Here is a 17,781-nt window from a genome sequence, read left to right as displayed (position 1 = left end):
TGAGTCTGGGTAATCCCAGGTCTGGGATACTGGGGTCAGGGATACTCAGGTACTAGGAACTTCAGACTCCCACGGAGCTGGCATTCCGCAGATTCAGGCACTCTGGGGGTAAGGTTTACTCCTGGGGTTAGGGCACTCTGAAGTCCTGGCACTCGAGGTGTGAAACACTGGGGTGGGACACTCCAGGATCCAGGGCACTGTGTTATTACAGGCACTTTGCGAGTCCGAGGCACTCCGGAGTTCCCGGCGTCTGGGTTTCTGGGACGCTCTGAAGTTATTCTCACTCTGGGAATCCAGAAACTCCGGACAGTCTTCAGGTACAGGATGCTCCTGGGTCCCGGAGCCCCGAGGTTTGCAATAGGGCTAGGTCCTGGTACTCCAGGACAGGTACCGGGACATCGCCGCAGGGGCCGCTGGGACTACGCGTCCCAGCAAGCCGTGCGCGCGTCACTTCCGGCAGCGGGCGGGAGCCATCGAGTGTTTACTTCCGGCCGCCGGCGGGGCTGAGGCCGAGCGAGGCGCGGGCTCCGCGCAGCCATGGACTGGCTCATGGGGTGAGTGGCGGCGGCCGGCGTAGCGCGGCGCTGCGCGGGCGGCGGCTAACGTAGGGAGCGTAGGGCGGCGGGCGGCGGGTTCCAGGAGGGGCCGGGGCTCGGGAAGACAGCCAGCCGCTGCGGAGTACCGGGAGGCCGGGCAGGCGGGCGGGCGGGCGGCCGGCCGGCCGGCGGGAGCGAGGCCCGGTCCCCGAGGCGCTGTCCCGAGAGGCCGCAGTCCCTCGCCGCGGATTGACGGGCTGCGAGTCGGGCACCCGGCACTGTCGGTCGCCGGTCTTCGCGGGGCCTGCGAAAGTTCTTCCGCCCAAGTGACTTTCTTCCAATTTACTTTTGAGGAGAGTGAGAGGCGGGCGCTCCTAGCCGCGCGCTCCCCCGCGTCTCGGTTCTCTACTCTGTGGCGGTGCCCGCGGCCCTGCTGTTGGGTCAGTATAATCCTACTTGGCCACAGAGATGCCGGCCTTCGGATTCGGGAGTGCGAGAGCTGCACGGGACTCTGGAGATGGAAGCCGGGGAAGGCGGAGGAAAGTGTAGTGGTGGTACTGTCAGGACGTCTGAGGCGATGGAGATGGGTTTTGACCTCCCAGTGCTGCAACCTAAGGAGAGGGCAGACTAAAGGAGCAGCCACAGGGATAAACAGGAGACTAAGGGTGGCTGGGAGCCACATAGTGCCACTTAGGGTGCTAAGTGTGAGTGACGCAGGAGGACCAGGCGGAGGACCCATCTGATTTCTTCAAGAAGCAGCACTGTCACTGGCTCCTCTCTGCTTCCTAGCTGTGTGGTCCTCTCTAGACTTGCTTTAAAGGATTGCCTGTCAGATGGAAGCTGTGAAATCCGCAGAACAGGTTTACTGAAGGGTTAACTGAGGTAAGGGCCAGCACATGTTTTGCATATGGTAAGCTTGGCAGATGATATGTCCTGATCATTTACAAGGTCTCTGAAGTCCAGAGGTTTTAAGTGTAGGACACATATCTGTATCCAGCCTATTCCAAATCATTCTTCCTTTGTGCATTTGTGGAGAGGGCCAGCACTGACTATACTTGGCCTACCTGCAAATATGGTTTCAGTGCAAGAGAACTGGATCTGTCAGCTTGGTGACTGAAGAAACTGCCCACTGCTGTATGTGTAATTTTTACAGGCCCATGCCCATCAGTGGCAGGTGCTTCTTGCCTGGAGACTGACCAGAAGCTAGTCTTTAAACTGACTGAGGACTGTCTTTTGTGGACTGAATCATCATTGCAAATATGCAGATATTAACCATCGTCAGCCTTTGGAGGCCCTGGTTCTTGTGACCCTTGTCAAAGCCCTGGTAACAAGGAGCTCTGTGGGAAAGGGCAGCAGAACCCTTATCTCTCACTCTAAGATGGGGGTCATTCCAGGCCCTAGAGTATAGCTGAGAGATACTTCTGCTTCTGGGACCTTTGGAAAGGAGGAAATAATCTGATTCACTGTAAAAAATAGTTGTAGTTACAAAGGGCAGTAGAGATTTTTAAAGAGGGATCTGGCTGCAGGGTAATTAATTGTCTTTGTGTTTGTGTTCTTAAGTGTCACATGCTACATGTTGAATATTGGTAGTCATGAATTCTTTAAACAGTTCCTTGCCTAAAATTCTCTTTTGTTCAGTGATCAGGTGTAGTTCCTCCTTGGTATCTTTGGAAGATAAAGACAAGCTGCCCCAATATTCCTCATTCATCTTTCATAGTATTCTTATAAAAGTAGGACGAATGGAAGTTGCAGAGTGAGCCTTCAGAGACACCTCCCCTCCTCCCCACCAGATATACTCCACTTTGTCTTCTGATCCCCTGTGAAAGCTGGCAAGGTGGTCAGTAGGAAGTGAAGCCATTTTTTTACTTCAGAGTACCCACTGTTTGCTCAGGACTGAAACTTTATCTGCAGTTAACCATTTAAGTACTTTTTTGCCTGGAAGAATTGGATAAACATATCATCTTTTTCTTAATTCAGACCATTCAATATCAAGGAGGAGTTTGGAATGTAGTGCTCATGCTTCAAGGTTTGTTTGTTTGCTTGCTTGCTTATGTTACACTGAAGGTTCTGTTAACCTTCTTCATGTTGGGTGAACCCAGTGTGGCATGAGCCAGAAGAGAGGCCTACAAAGGTGTAAATGAAAAGCTGCACCTTACCCTTAGCTGGGTGAGGACCACGCTGGGGCTTTGAGCATCTCCTGCCTTATCTTCTGTGTTCCAGCTGCTCAGGAGGAAGGGAGGCCCTGCAGGGAAGCATGCTTGGGATAACCATAGCAGAGTTTGGCACGTTGGGACTTGGTGGTAAACCTGCTGGGACTTTTCTGGAGAATGTTGTAGGCGTGGCTCTTAGCCACCTCTTGTCCTGTAGGAGAAGCTTTGAGCTGGCTGTTAAACAGTGTATATAGTCAGACCGCCTTCATTCTTTATTAGAAAGTGTTACAACTTTTGCATAGTAGGTCTTTGTTCTGTTCTGGACAACCAAGAGCAGGGTAACATCCAAGGGGAAGCTGCTCAGAATTTGGAAGAGGGAACCTCAACATGCTGTGGGATACTTTAAGCAACACTTGAGTCTTTTCTGGGGCAAGCATTTAACCAGGAGGTCTGAGTGTAGTTTGAATTTTATCTAGCAGAAAGCACAATCCAGAAGCCCCTTGGAGTCAAAAGAATACATTTTCTCCTCTTCCCATTGATGATAGTGAATTGTCCTTTCTGCCTGGCCACCTTTACTGAACCTCTGCTCTCTCCAGTAGTCTCTCTCCAGCCTGCCACTGTGGCTCCCTTTCAGGAGCCACAGTACCTGACTCTTGTGGAGCCTTTAGATCTCTCTAGTGCAGGTAGGAGATGAAACCTGGTGTTGGCTATTTGATACAGTGTATATTCGAAGGTCTACTCTTGCTCAGCTCACAGATTAAAGCTAAATGGCCTCAGGCTTTCTAGCCTGTCTGGAGCAGGCTTTAGCAGCTTTACACTTGGAGCAGTTGTATGCAGGTGTGTTTGCAAGGTTGGCATGGGGGTGAAAAGCTTTATCTTCTGGGAAAGTATTTCTGGTGACTGACACCTGACTGGGCTTGTAAGAGTCTGTAGGTTTTGTTTGAACAGCTTCATGTGGTATCATTCACATACCACTAAGTTTGCTCGATTCAAAGTATATGATTAGGTAGTTTTTAATAAAATTATAGACTTTTGTTTCTTTGACATGATTTAATTAATTTTCAGTGAGAGAGAGAGAGAGAGAGAGAGAGAGAGAGGGTGTGTGTGTGTGTGTGTGTGTGTGTGTGTGTGTGTTGCTAGGGGTGGAACCCAGGGCCTTTAAGCATGTTGGGCCAAGCCCCTTACCATGGAGCCACCTTCTCAGCCCAATGGAACATTAACGGTTATCCTTTGAAAAGCCCTCTGGTTGCTGCAGGTGCCACCTCCACAAGAGGCAGCATCAGTCTGCTCCATTCCATTATTATATTTAAATGGATGAGATCTGGTGTGTGATGGATTCAGTGGTGGGTGTCAGCAATAGTGTCCCATTTGTTGCTCCACTGGGCATTGTGAGGAGACCTGCATATTCTGTTTCTCTCTTTACCTGTGGGTAGAGGTGGTTGTGGAAAATTCACAGGCATGACTGATGATGCTGTAACCGTCTTTTAAAACTGAATTGTACTACTTCCTCAGCCAAGAATTCTGGGCACACCTATGCTGAGGGTAAGGCTTCTGAGGGCTCCAAGGTCAGTGCTTTGAGGGCTAAGGTTGGCAGAGGAGGAAGACGAAGGTGCCATCTCTTGCAGCCAGGCTCTCCAGTGGATGGCCCCTCTGCAAGATGTGATTGTAGGAATAACCTCATGAATAGCCTCTTTCCATGAGAGGCTGTCCACGTGGTTATCTGGGTTGGGTTTGCAAAGGTGTCTGCTTGGGTCTCTTGTGCTCCCATTCCCTTTAAACAAAGCAGTGGTCATAAATGTTGTATACTACAGGACACTCTGAACAACACTTCATTTCTCTTGTTTGCTTAGAGTGTCCCCTAGTAGTTGGTACTGCATTGCCAAGCTAGCCAGCAGTGAACAGGGTGAGGCCAGTGGTGTATTACACAAGAGCCCTGTTAACTGGGGACTGTTGGGTGGTACTTCTGTGCTTCCCTATGAAGGTGTGCCTGAGCATAGTGTGAAGCTAGTGGTTAATATCCTTAGTGGGTCCTCAGTTCAGCTGTTGTCTGATGCTACTATAATCTACCTGTTCGGCAAGGCATCTTTCCAGGCTGCCTCCAAAACTTGGTCTCATTATTGTCTGTGGGATGACAGTTCAGAGTGTGCTTACTTGCAAGACTTCCTCTCCTCTGGTATAGCAAGGTATTGAAGGCCAGCTCAGTGGGGAACTCCCATTACAGTGGTCCTGGTAGCCCAACATTTCCTGTATCTTCCTTGCAGTGGCCATGGAAACAGAAACACTCAAACCCCATTTCCTGTGTTTGTGTAGATATGCTGTATAACCCTGAGGGAAGCTCAGCCTGAATGGTTGGCAGGGTGGGTAGACCCATATCCTGGTGGGCACCATTTGCACTCTGCTGTTCTGCTGGGTAACTAAAAAGTGTTGGGGTGAAGTGGTTAGGCCTTTCCTGCTGGGGATTTTCGTGTATCTTGCCTGTTATGGGCTAATCTGGCAGAAGAAGGTGTGAGCTGCTCCTGCCTGCCTTGCCAGAAGTTCTTCCCGTTCTGTGCCTACCTCCTGTTTGTTTTTCTTTCTGTACAGGATTTCTCAGCTGGGGCACACCCGCTGGTGCTCACTGTAGCTCCATGGGATGGTGCCTGGGAACACGGAAGTTAAAACAATTGGAATAAAAACAAAAGGTTCAAGAGAGGAGGAAGAGGTTGTTCAACAGGGCATCAAGGCCACATGTGGCCCATGGCCTCTCCACTTGGCATTGTCAGAGTCTGTGCCACGGGCCATGACTATATCTGCTGGTTTTCTTGTCTTTGAAGGTTCCCTTTGCCAGAATGCATGACCGTCTGGGTTATAGTTTTCATCCAGTTGGTCTTATAATCCTTAGTGGGCACTTCCCTGACAGGGTCATGAGGCCATGTATAATTCAGTCCATAGAGTTATGTTGTATTCTGCTTTGGGCAGCAGTGATTTTGGCTGAAGTACTTCATTGTTGTGGTGTGTCAGGATGGCATGGGTGCTCACTTTTGTTTGAGTTTGCCCCTATAGGTTATGGATGGTTGAAGGAGAGAAGGCCTTGCTTGCCTCTGCCTTTTGCCTGTGACCTTCTGAGGGTAGGCACTTGCTCTCAGTTGCCTTTTCACTGACACTCCTTTCCTTTCCTCCTTGAGCTAGCATATTCATTCTCAACCTTCCTAATGCTACGACCCTTTAATACAGTTCCTCATATTGTAGTAACCCCCATATAAAATTATTTTTGTTGCTACTTTGTAACTATAATTGTTGCTACTGTTATGAATCATAATGTAAATATCTGTGGTTTCTGATGATCTTAGGTGACCCCTGTGAAAGGGTCATTGGACCCCAAAGGCAACCCACAGGTAAGAACTGCTGAGCTAGCAGAAGGGACACCGTCTTAGGAGCCCTTGCAGGGTTTGGATGTCAGTGTCCCTGCTGAAGGCCGCAGCTCTCACCTTGTGGGGCTATGTCTTGGTCTTTGAAAAGGCCTGACAGTGCCAAGTGGCCCCAAGGAAGTGATGTCTGGCCTTGGGAGTAAGTCCAGGAATGTAAAATTAGCTTAGACATGGTGTGTGTGACACAGAGCTTGGCTTGTCTGCATGGGACCTTGCCATATGAAGTCCTGGCTAGGTTCCCAGGCCTGTCTTAGGGTCCTCTGCAGAGCTTCTGTAAGCCAGTGGGAGCTACTCTGCCACACGGCATACTTGCCTTTCTGCTTCTTAGCCTGTTCCTTTGGTGCCATATGTGACAAGGCAGTTTGTGTGAGTTCTGGTGTTGTGAGAAACAGAGTGAACCAGAGACTATGGTGGAATCAAGGAGCTATCAAAGGTGGGTACTATATGAACAGAAAGGTAAGTGGCCTGCCTTTTGTGGCCACTCCCTGCTGCTTAGGGGGACCATAAGGAAATTGGAGCATGGATGTAGGGTCAGGAAAGTAGTTTTAGTAAAGATCCTGAGGTTTGAGAAGGTGCTATGAAGATGACTGGACTTAAGGAGAGCTGACATGGTGGACATGGTGCACAGAAGGACTGCCTGTATTATGTTTCCTAGGCTACCATAGACTTGTTCAGTCTTATAGAGTCAAGCACAGTTTATTATTTATTACTTTTTCTTATTTTCATAAGCGATTTGCCCCAAATTTAGCTAGTAGAAGTACTTTTGAATTGTCTCTTTACCCCTTGAATGGGAAAGGAGTTGGGAGAGGTGGGTGGGAGGTAGGGATCTGAATTTCACTCTAGGGAGGTGGTTCTTAACCTATGGATTGAAATCCCTTTGGGAGGTCAAATGACCTTTTCACAGGGGTGGAACATCAGATATTTGTATTACGATTCATAACGAGCACAATTATAGTTAAGAAGTAGCAATGAAAGTAATTTCATGGTTAGTTCACAACATAAGGAACTGTATTAAAGGGTTGTAACATTAGGAAGGCAGAGAACCCCTGTGCTAGGGGTTATGGCAAAGCTATTTTGACTCATGATTTGGCAACTGTCTTTTGAGTATTGTGGCTTAAAACAAGTGTGTGTGTGTGTGTGTGTGTGTGTGTGTGTGTATCTGTGTGTACATGAATGTAGGTGCCCAGAGACTAGAGGAGTTAAATTTCCCCAAAGCTGTAATTATAGTAGGTTGTGAGGCACTTGATATGGGTGCTGGGAATCAAACTCCAGTCTTCTGCAAGAACAGTTTGTATTCTTGACTGCTGAGCCATCTTTCTAACCCCTTCCAGATACAGTTAAAATAAAATTGAGTCCTGTTTGGGTGAATCATGGACCCCACAGATCACTGTAGTGTTTCATGGCTGTGCTTTAGACTTCACTTTGTATATGAGGAACTTTATGAGTTGGCCTTGACTATTCTGGTACTTGGATAAAACCAGTGGCAAGAAAAGTCCTCTCCAGAGCCCTTCTTTATTCTTCCCATGGTGCTTTTGCCACATCCTTTTGAAGTAGTGTTGGTTCTCAGCAGAGAACACAGCTGTCTACTCATGGTGCTCACTGTTTCTGCACACAGCTAACAGGGACCCTCAGTGAGGGAATGTGTATATCATATGGCAGCTCCTGGGGCAAGTGAGAATCTGGCTCTGCATCTTTGACTGTGACCGTGCCTCAGCAGCTCAGATGGAGCTCTCCCGAACCTTTATGCTTCAGACAAAAGGGTTTTTGTTTTGTTTGTTGTTGTTTTTTCACCTAACCTGTCCTAGGTTTCCAGGTCACTTGTGCTGCCTCCATTGATGGCTATCCTGGGAGGCCCAAGAGGTTCTTGCTTTCTTGAATGTCTTGATATTGGTTGTCTACCAGAGCATGTTTCTCCTATGTAGCTTTTCTTATATGAAGCTTCCTCCTTGACCTATAGCATTCTCAAACTTTTTGCTCCTAGGACCTCTTTACACTCCAAGTTTTAACTGATTTGTGTTAGTTATAGGTATCAGTATTTACCATTTTACATGTTAAACAGAAATATCTTTCACCATTTAAAAAGGATAAGGACTAAACATAGTTTAGCATAAATAACATTTTTAAATGGAAAAAGAACTGTTTTTCAAAATGGAAAAGCTGGCAAGAAGAACAACCTTGCTTTTTGCCACCCCTGGAGCTGGGTTCCAGGGTGGCTTTGTGTTGGTTCTGCTGGGATTTGGCCTTTACTAAGCCTATCCAGAGCTGCATTGAACACTAATAGGGTGAGGGTGAGCAAGGGATTTTTGGCCAACTTGTGGGTCTGGACCCTCCTGAGCTCAGTTCTCCTTCCTGGAGGAGCTTCCTACCACAAGGGACATAGGTGGAAGGGGAGAGCAGCATTTGTGTGTCAGCTTCTGTTGGTTAGCATTATAGCTGCTTGGGTAAGTGGGGAGGACTGGGAGGAAAAGCTGGTTTCTGGGTGAAGTGAGATTATTGTTGGTTCTGTTCTAATAGGAAGCTGGGCAAAAGGGAAAGGCACTAAACATTACCAGGGTGACATCTCTTTCCTTGCAAGGTGGGTGGAGTTCTGTGGCGGTTTAGCTTCAAGTGACCTCCAGACGGGGTGAGATAGACTTCTACCTATATCCAGCTACCTAATCCCATCCTTAAGTGATCATTACCTTCTGGTTTGTGCCTGCAGTTGCATTCTGTAGGGTCACTTCTGCTGTAAACAATGGAGAGCTACTGAGGCCTGACTCATCACTACGGAGATAAAAGGAATAAATTCTCATACTAGTTTGTTCTCAGTAGTGTGACTGGGCTCTTTCCTTGGCCCACTGTTCTAACTCTGTCTTTTTTCTGTAACCTTGTGATCTGTCTTTGTATGCCATCACAAGATATGATGGACTCTAGTACTCAAGGGCCAGTTCTCTTGGCAGCTAACAAGGGGAAACAGAAGCAGCCATATTGACCAGCAAATGGGAGTCTGCTTTGTCCCTAGCCTGCCTGTGTTAGGCTTTGCTTTGTATCAAAGTGATTATTTTTTAGTAAAATGTTTAACTTTTGGTTTTGTTTGGTTTTGTTTTTTGAGACAGGGTTTCTTTGTGTAGTCCTGGCTGTCCTGGAGCTAGCTGTGTAAACCAGGCTGGCCTCAAACTCACAGAGATTTACCTGATTCTGCTTCCCCTGTGCTGGGATTAAAGGCATGTACCACCATTTCCTGGCGTTTAACAATTTTTAAATTATTTCTTATTCTGTATGAATGAGTATTTTTCTTGCATTTGTATGTGTACCACATGCATACTGTGCCTGCTGCTGTGGAGGCCAGAAGAGGGCCCGATTCTCTGGGGTTGTAGACAGTTGTGAGCCACTAGGGTCCTATATCCTCTGGAAAAGTAGCCAGTGCTCTTAATCGCTGAGCCATCTCTCCAATCTTTAGTGGAATGCTTTAAAAATATCATCCTCCATTTGTATGACAACCTCTGCATTGTGACCTGCTCTGGTCTTTTTGGTGGGAATACTTCCTGTATGGAATCTACTCTTCATTCTGTTCTCTTGCCAGGAACATTGCTTCCTGGTGTCTTCCTTTGGGATCTTGCTATTTCCCTCAATTTAGCCTCTCATCCCAATGCAGATAGACTTCTTTTCTACTGTCTTGCTTGGTTCACCCAGCATGGCTTGCTTCAGATATTTTGCTGGCCTCTCCCTGCCCCTTCCCTGTCCTCTGTCTGGGCAGGATGTGGCCACTTGCCTTTCCTGCCCCTTATTTCCTCTTCCTTTTCTTCTACTCTCTAATTTCACCTCAAGGTTCCTGTGACTGCAATACCAGGGCAAGGGAGTGAGGTCATGAGTAACTACTATGCCCACCCCTCTCCAGTTTACACTCTAAAAGGAGATAACTCATATCATGATGGGACCACATGCCGGATGGAGGTGCCACTGGAACCACAGGCCTCCTCAGGATTGAGCCCATCTCAGGGACTCCTTCCCTTGTGCATTTTACATGAAGCCTGCATTGGGGAAAGTGTTGCCCTACATCTTGAGTTATAGCAGGACTTTGTTGGACCTCCAGCATTATAAATAATGACATAGAAACTGCTAATACAGTTTAAAGCTTAGGCCTTTTGCTTGAACAGTCTCCCAGCTAGCTCATCTAACTTAACCAGACTATTTAGCTTACGACTTATAATGTGGCTAGCTCTATACCCTATACCTTCCTCTGTTCCCTGTTGTCTATGTCTGTTCCTTTCCTTGTCAGCTCCCTTAATCTCCCTCTTTTCCCTGCATCCTCTTTGCCCAGAAGTTCTGCTTCCTACTTCCTGCCTAGCTATTGGCCATTAGCTCTTTATTACAACCAATCAGGAGCAAGACAACCTCTCATACAATTTTAGATTGCCTTTAGGTAGGTGAGGAAGGACGAATATTTACAAAAGAGAAAACCCAGGGATTAGCAATAGAAATGACAATACCAGAATCCTGCTGTTCTCTGCTGGTACAGAATTAACAGTTGAAAATACAGAGATACACCTTCATACAAAGTTAAAAAAAACCAGGTTATCCCAACAGTGAGGTTATTTCTTAGTATCTGGAGGGAATGAAAAGGGATAGTTATCACCTTCTTTCACACTGACTTTGTTCCTGGACATCTAACTTGCCACTCTGCTGTGAGGACAGTAAACTCGTGAGCCTGAGTAAAGTTCCAAACCTTGCCCCTTGTTCTTAATATAAAAAAGCAGTTCTCAACCTGTGTATTTCAACCCCTTTGGGGGTCAAATGACCTTTTCACAGAGGTCACCTAAGGTCATTGGAAAACACAGATATTTACATTATGATTCATAACAGTAGCAAAATTACAGTTACAAAGTAGCAATGAAACAGTGAGGTGACATGAGTGTCTATGTTAAAGGGTTGCAGCATTGAGAACCACTGCTCAAGAATGAGAAGTGAGCACAGCCTTACTACTGTTGAAGTCAAGAACATGCTGTATGTAGTGTGAGTAGCCAGTCCCACTGTGTTTGCAGAAAGGGTAGAGACTGGAGGAACACTGTGTTAGATTTGGTGGATGGGGCCGTTACCTTAACCTGATGCTTTGACTCTGTCAAGCAGGTGCTCTATAGGAACCAGGGTATCTGAGGAAGGCTTAGTGGATGGAGGCTTTGCTTCAGTCTGTGTAGCTTGAGGGCTTTCTGTATTAAGTAGCCCCTGTCCCAAATTAAAGGACTGAAGCACTGTTAGAACCACTTAAAGCATTAGTTATATTTTGGCTTCTGAACTCAGCTAGCTCTCTGAATGCTTTACGGTGCTCTTCAGGTACTTCAGAAGCTGGGACTCAAGGAAAGCCAGCAGAGAGTGACCCATCTAGGAGGTAGGAGGAACCTGTGATTACCATCCAGTTCTAGGTAGTCAAGAACTAGAAGCTTCTGAAGCAAATAACTGTTGTTCACATGCTTGGGCTGTCTCCCCTCTTTGTTGTCCTAAGATGCTGAGGGAGGCAGGTGAGAGAGGATCCCCAGTCCTACAGCTAGTGTTTCAGGAGTACTCAGGGCTTCTATCAGCACAGGCGCTGCCAGCCAGTGATTGTCAGTGAGGGAGACGGGCATGCAGTCTGAAGCCACCATTTAGCTCCAGTGCTGTACTGGTGGTATGGAGTCTATTTCTGGTCTGATTTAGTGCCCATGCTGTTTGGGGCTTGGCCTGGCAGATTTGTTTCTTGAAGCAGAGATCCTTTGACTTCCATCTGGCTCCACTAAAGTGTCACCTCCCCAGGGCTTTAGGTAGCACCCTGAAAGATAAGTGTTGGAGTTGCTCATTTAAGAAGTGTTCCTGAGTCCCCATCCTTGGTCAGGGTACTCAGCATTTCCTACATATCCTGGATTCACCTGCTGAGTGTGCTGCCTGGCACCTTGTAATTGGCAGAGTGGTATTGCTGAAGGAGGGAAGAACCTGTGACAACAGACCAGGGCAGGCTGCTGACGCCTGTGAGACACTATGCTTCCACTTAGTGACTGTATCTAGCCAGGTTTCTTTGGGAGCTGTTCACCTTAGTCATGGGCCTGCACTGGCTTTCAGGCTTGCTGCACTCTACAACAGCAGACTCCACAGGAATTTAGCAGTGAATAGAATCTGTGTTTGAGGGTCCAGTGGCCTCACAGGGAGGGTAGGATGGAGGTAGATAAGAGATTATCATTGAGCTGGACCTATTCTAGCAAGGTAGAGGATACACCACACATGGCAGTAATCTTGGCTCTTGGCTCTAACATGTGGTGTCTCTCTGAGTGAATCATTATCCTTGCCTTACTGAAGGTAGAGACAAGTCATTTTTGCAGTGGCACCCCACACAGTGTCTAGAACCTGGGAAGCCAGTAGGGAAAGTTAGGCTACCATTTTGCCTTGTTGCATTAGTGATGTTTACGACAAAGAAGAAAGGGTATAAGAAGGGCACTAGATCCTGCTGCTGTGTTAACACAAAGGGAAAAGAGTCAGAATAAAGAGCCCAGAGGGCACTGCCAGTCTTGGGTAGAAATGGGATCAGGTCTGGCCATTGGGAAAGATAGGATTGAGGCACATGTTTCCTTGAAAATGTGAGCTTCTCTATCCTAACAAGCTGTTCTCTGGTGGTCTATCATGCTGCCATGGGGTTTTGATGAGGCTGGGCCTGGTGGGTGTTCATAATGCGTTCACAATGCGTATTGGTTTCTTTGCCCAACTCTGAAGTTGTGTCACATCTGGGAACTTAGTACATAGGCATGATTAAAATCCTCTGTTGGATTCACAGTCCTGTCTGTCTAGAGCTTATGGAATTCTGATGGGTGTGCTTTGAAGCCTTGTGTGGGATGTCATGGGAGAGGGAGCAGGTTTCCTCCTCTTATGAACTTGGTATTACATGTCTATTGTAGAAGGATGAATCACAGCAAAAACCAGAAAACAAAGTTAATTATCCCATCACTCAGATGGTTCGAGCTGTCATACTCTGTCCCCTTTTCTGTGCTGGGCTTTTAGGATGTTTCCAGACCAGATTGTGCCTTTAAAGGTCCAAACTGCTGTACCTGATGTTTCCATGGGTGGAATTCTTCAGTGGCTACTGGCGTATTCCACAGCAGTTCTGGCCTGTGCTTATCCCCCCTTTCTTGGTAGCATTAGGCAGAACAGTGTCATCGCATGGCACTGGGACCATGTGAGTTTTCTTTTTTCTTTTGTGATTATCTGCTTTGCTTATTTTACCTTGATTGGTTTTGTCTTCATTTGATGGGCATTGAGTTCTCTGTATGGACAAGGTTCTGAGTATTAGGATTTAGCTTTGAGTAGATTCCTAGAGACAAGTGAAAGCCAAGGCAGACACCATGAGGCAGGATAGGGCCAAAGCATCTCTAGTACTCTGAGCTGCAGTGAAGCAGAGGATCAAGACCAGAGGGCAGAGGTACATGGGGCCAGGCAATGGTGGCTGGAGGGGTGTTGGGGGTAGCAGAGGTAGGCCATGGCATACCTGGCATTTGTTGGGTTCTGTACCTGCCCTTTCCTTTGCTGACCCTTGAGGGGTGCTCTTGAATTTATTGTGTCTTACCTTTACAGCCTGTCCCTTTCCTCCAACTGTTAGGTTCCTTATTTGGAATTCAAGACGCATTATTGACTCCTAGTACCACATTGCCCGTATGTGTTCAGTGCTGAAGCTGCAGGGAGTTTTGAGAAAGCACTGGTTATAGGACATTGTGGAAGGCCTACAGCAGTTCCTCAGACTGTCTTTTAGGGTGCACTTGTCAAGTGAAATGACCAGGTGAGTATAGGAGCCCTGGATAAGTCTAGGAAGCTTAGTAGACAGTGGTAGGGCTCTGAGCTATTCTGAATAACAACCAAGGTTGATTGTAACCAATGACTTCCACTCCAACTTCTGTCACCTGTTTTCCATACCTAATATTTACTCCCATCCTGAGGCAGGGTTGTCTCTTCCTAGTCTTTGGTCCCTGTCCTCTTCTTAGCAACTGGAGGTGATAGTAGAACAGTAGAAGGGACAAGAGACCTTCAGGACCTTGGATGGTACAGAAACATCCTCCTGTTTGTCTTCTTTTGTGTTTATGGGGTACAGATGGAGGTATAAGCCTGGGTATTCCCCTAAGCGGTCTTCCAGAAATACCTACTTCTTGCCATAGATTGTTGAGCATTTATCACTCAGTGATCTTCCTTCTATGCTCTGGGTAAACAGCATGGTGGCCCAGGTCATAGGGTCTTCTGAATTAGGAGGACTTTCTGGCTGCCTCTCCATACCTGGCTGAGGATTCATACTAGCAGCAGCTCTGCCTCCTAAGGACAGCATCTCTCCCTCTGTAACAGCAGTATCGTTTGTGATGTTCTTTCCTTATGTCATCCTTGCCTTGATAAAATGTCTTCTACATACTTGTTTTGTCTTTTCTCTGGTCTTTTACTTCTTCCTCACTCAGAAAGACAGGGTAGACCAGGAGTGGTGCTGGTTGAGTCCCTCTGCCTGCCTGCCTTCTTCTTCTGATGATAAGCAATGGGGCTGTATTGAGTGATAGGCAGGAGACTTGTCTCCTATGCCTTGGGAATGCAATAACACTGATGGCAACACCTATCCATCACTGGAGGCCAAGGCCTTTCTGAAAATGACACTTTCAGCAGGAAGGTCACAATATCTTATTTTTCAGTATATTCTGCTGTGTTTGTGAGAATGTCTTCTGTGTTGGTTAAAGTGGTGCTTGGTACCTTGAGTTCTGCTATATCTCCAGGCATGAGTTATCGGTAGGTTAGGGTGTTAGTCCTGAGTATTAGGATTTAGTCATAAGTTATTTTTAAGAGACAGGTGAACACCAGAGCAGATAGATACCCCGGGTAGCTTAGGCTGAGGGCATATCTCCACCACTCACAGTTGCAGTGGGGATCATGGGAAAGTCAGTAATGTCTGGCCATGCCATGTGACTCTCATGGACTTCCAAGGTCACCATACTCAGTGACTAAATACTACAGTCATTTGGTTCATGTGTGTTTATACTCTTCTTGTTCTGGTAAATATTATTTGGGGGTTTCTGTCCCACTTTATATCATTTAGTTCCCAAGTAAAAGACACAAAACCTTTATATTATAATAAGCCTTAATGCATTAGAGCTGGGGGATATCAACCCTTTACACCAGTTTGTCTACCTCTGTATCAGTAACTCCGAGGTATCACTTGCCATGTTCCACCTGGTCTGCTCCTACACCAGCAGGCCGGCCCTCATGGCCATGTGCATGTGCGCATGCTCCCCTCCTCAGGGTGTCTTCTTCCTTCTCCTCTCTCCCTGTGGTCTCTCCTCAGACCCTAAGTCCAGGAACTGAAGCTCTGATCACCTCTCTTCTGTCCAACTATAGGCTGTAGGCATATATTACCTACATCTTTATTAACCAGTAGTTTTAAGTTAAGGAGAAAGGTTTGCACAACAAAAGCTGGCATATATGAGAATTCACTGATCTTGAGGCAACTAGGCCTTGGGATAAAATATAATAATATAGCAATTGAGACCAAACCTCACTTTTTGTTGTTGTTTTTTAAATTAAAAGGCTTTCTTTCTTTTTTTTTTTAAAGATTTATTCATTTATTATATATAAGTACACTGTAGCTGTCTTCAGATATACCAGAAGAGGGCATCAGATCTCTTTACAGATGGTTGTGACCCACCATGTGGTTGCTGGGAATTGAACTCATGACCTCTGGAAGAGCAGTCGGGTTCTCTTAACCGCTGAGCCATCTCTCCAGCCCAAAGGCTCTTTTTCTTATAATAAACACCATTGTCTTAGTTAGGGTTTTACTGCTGTGAAGAGACACTATGACCAAGGCAACTCTTAAAAAGGACAACATTTAATCGTCGCTGGTTAACAGGTTCATAGGTTCAGTCCATTATCAAGACAGGAAGGATGGCAGTGTCCAGGTTGGCATGACTGGGGAGTTGCTGAGAGTTCTATATCTTGAGATGAAGGAGAAGACTGTCTCCAGGAAGCTAGGAGGAGGGCCTCCAAGCCCACCCTAACAGTGACATGTTTCCTCCTGCAAGGCTATACCTACTCTAACAAGGCCACACCTCCTAATAGTGCCACTTCCTGGGCCAAGCATCCAAACCACCACATTACACTCCCTATGATCCCAACAGGTTTGTTCAAATCCCTATAGTCTATCATAGTTTCATCAATGTTTAAATGTCCAAAGTTCAAAGTCTCTTCAGAGATTCATGCAATCTCTTAACTAATCCCCTATAAAATTAACATCAAAAGCAGATCCAATACTTCCAACGTCACAGACTATACATTACCATTCCAAAACGACATAGTGAGGAAATCCTGGACAAAAAAGGCAGCTGGGCAAACTTCAAACTCCACATCTCCATGTCTGATGTCCAACTCCTTTCTGCTTTGTGACTGTAGCACAATTTTTGCTTTGGCTGATTCCATTCCCTGTTAGCTTTCCTCAGCAGAAGTCCCACAGCTCTGGTATCTCAAACATCTTGGGATCTCCAAGGCAACTTCACCATCTAGCTTTTTGTTTCAAAGTCTGGGATCCACACATGATCTTCTGAGCTCCTCCAAAGGCCTTAGGTCACATCTCTAGCTCTGCCCTTTGTAGCACTCCAAGGCCTAGTTGATGCCACTCCACTGCTGCTGCTGTTCTCGTGGTCACCCCACGGTACTAACTTCTCTAATTAGCTAGAGTCTTCTCCTGCATATAATAGCCTCTTGTAGGCTTTCTTCATGCTGCTAAACCTCAACGTTTTTGCATGGTCCCTTTAGTTCTGGGCCATTAACTGCAGCTGAGACTGCACTTTTATCAGTGGTCTGCCCTGGCCTCTCACAGTGCCAAGCCTCAGCTACTTTCTATGACTCCTTCATGCCTTCAAAACCAGTACCATCTAGGTGCTTCTTACACATGACCAAGTCCAGCTGCAGCACAAGATAGAACGTTGGCTATCTCTGGAACATAGCTTTGTGTTCTCAGAAAACACTTCCTAGAAGATTTCACTTGAGTGATGCTGGTCTTTTCTTAATTACTCCTAATTTCTTAGCTCCAGCTAACTACCATGGTTGGGAGCTGTTTTAAACTCCTGTGTTCTCACTTATGAGTTTTATTGGGGTTCTGAACTTTGCTACTACCTTACCAGTTCTTCTGTCTGGTGGCATGGTTCACAGCCCCACAGATAACCAGATCATAATAGTACCTAGGCATAACTATTCCTCGTTCAGTGGCAAATGCATAGACAATAAGCTTATCTGGATGGGATCTTGCCCCAAAGTCACCACTCCCTTAATATGTTTATCTTCTCAAACACAGGATTTAGCTCCATTTCACTTCCTGGTGCCCTTTATAACTTGAACCATATATTTTGTACTTTTCCTTTCAAAGCTTGCTACAACTGATCAAAATGCTTGAGACTAAACCAGAGAACAAAGTCTCTGCTGGGTTCTATTGAGACTTCCTTTGTCAATGCCATTAATAATCCCTTTGCTTTAGCCTCAGGTAGACTCTTCAGACAGAAGTGTCAAAAGCAGCCATACTGTTCACCAAAATACCACAAAAACAGTCTCTAGGCTACATACTGAAATTCTTCTGCACTGAAACCTCTTGGGTCAGGTCTGCACAGTTCAAATCTCCCTTAGCACCAGTGTCTTTCATATTCCTACTAGAATGGCCTGTAAGCCCCACTTAAAGCATTT

The 17,781-nt window shown here is 46.4% G+C and overlaps 1 protein-coding gene across 7 annotated transcripts in view; it reads left to right on the top strand.

The window, feature by feature from the left end:
• Positions 1-479: 479 nt before the first annotated feature.
• The window catches only part of Mob2 (MOB kinase activator 2), a 56,175-nt gene continuing 38,873 nt past the window's right edge, over positions 480-17,781 (top strand). For 4 of the 7 annotated variants that reach the window (XM_087583423.1, XM_087583432.1, XM_087583340.1 and 1 more), the window contains exon 1: positions 480-554. In XM_087583423.1, the coding sequence (XP_087439549.1) occupies positions 538-554 (17 nt within the window). In that variant the 5' untranslated portion in view covers positions 480-537. Of the gene's footprint in view, positions 1,419-17,781 lie in introns of all 7 variants that reach the window. The other 3 variants (XM_087583390.1, NM_001109159.2, XM_087583412.1) reach the window with 3 other exon arrangements.

Source organism: Rattus norvegicus, chromosome 1, assembly GCF_021556685.1.
Source record: "Rattus norvegicus strain SHRSP/BbbUtx chromosome 1, alternate assembly SHRSP_T2T, whole genome shotgun sequence".
In the NCBI taxonomy this organism is placed as follows: Eukaryota; Metazoa; Chordata; class Mammalia; order Rodentia; family Muridae; genus Rattus; species Rattus norvegicus.
The sequence above is the reverse complement of the archived record's forward strand: the minus strand, read 5'-3'. Positions and strand labels throughout refer to the sequence as shown.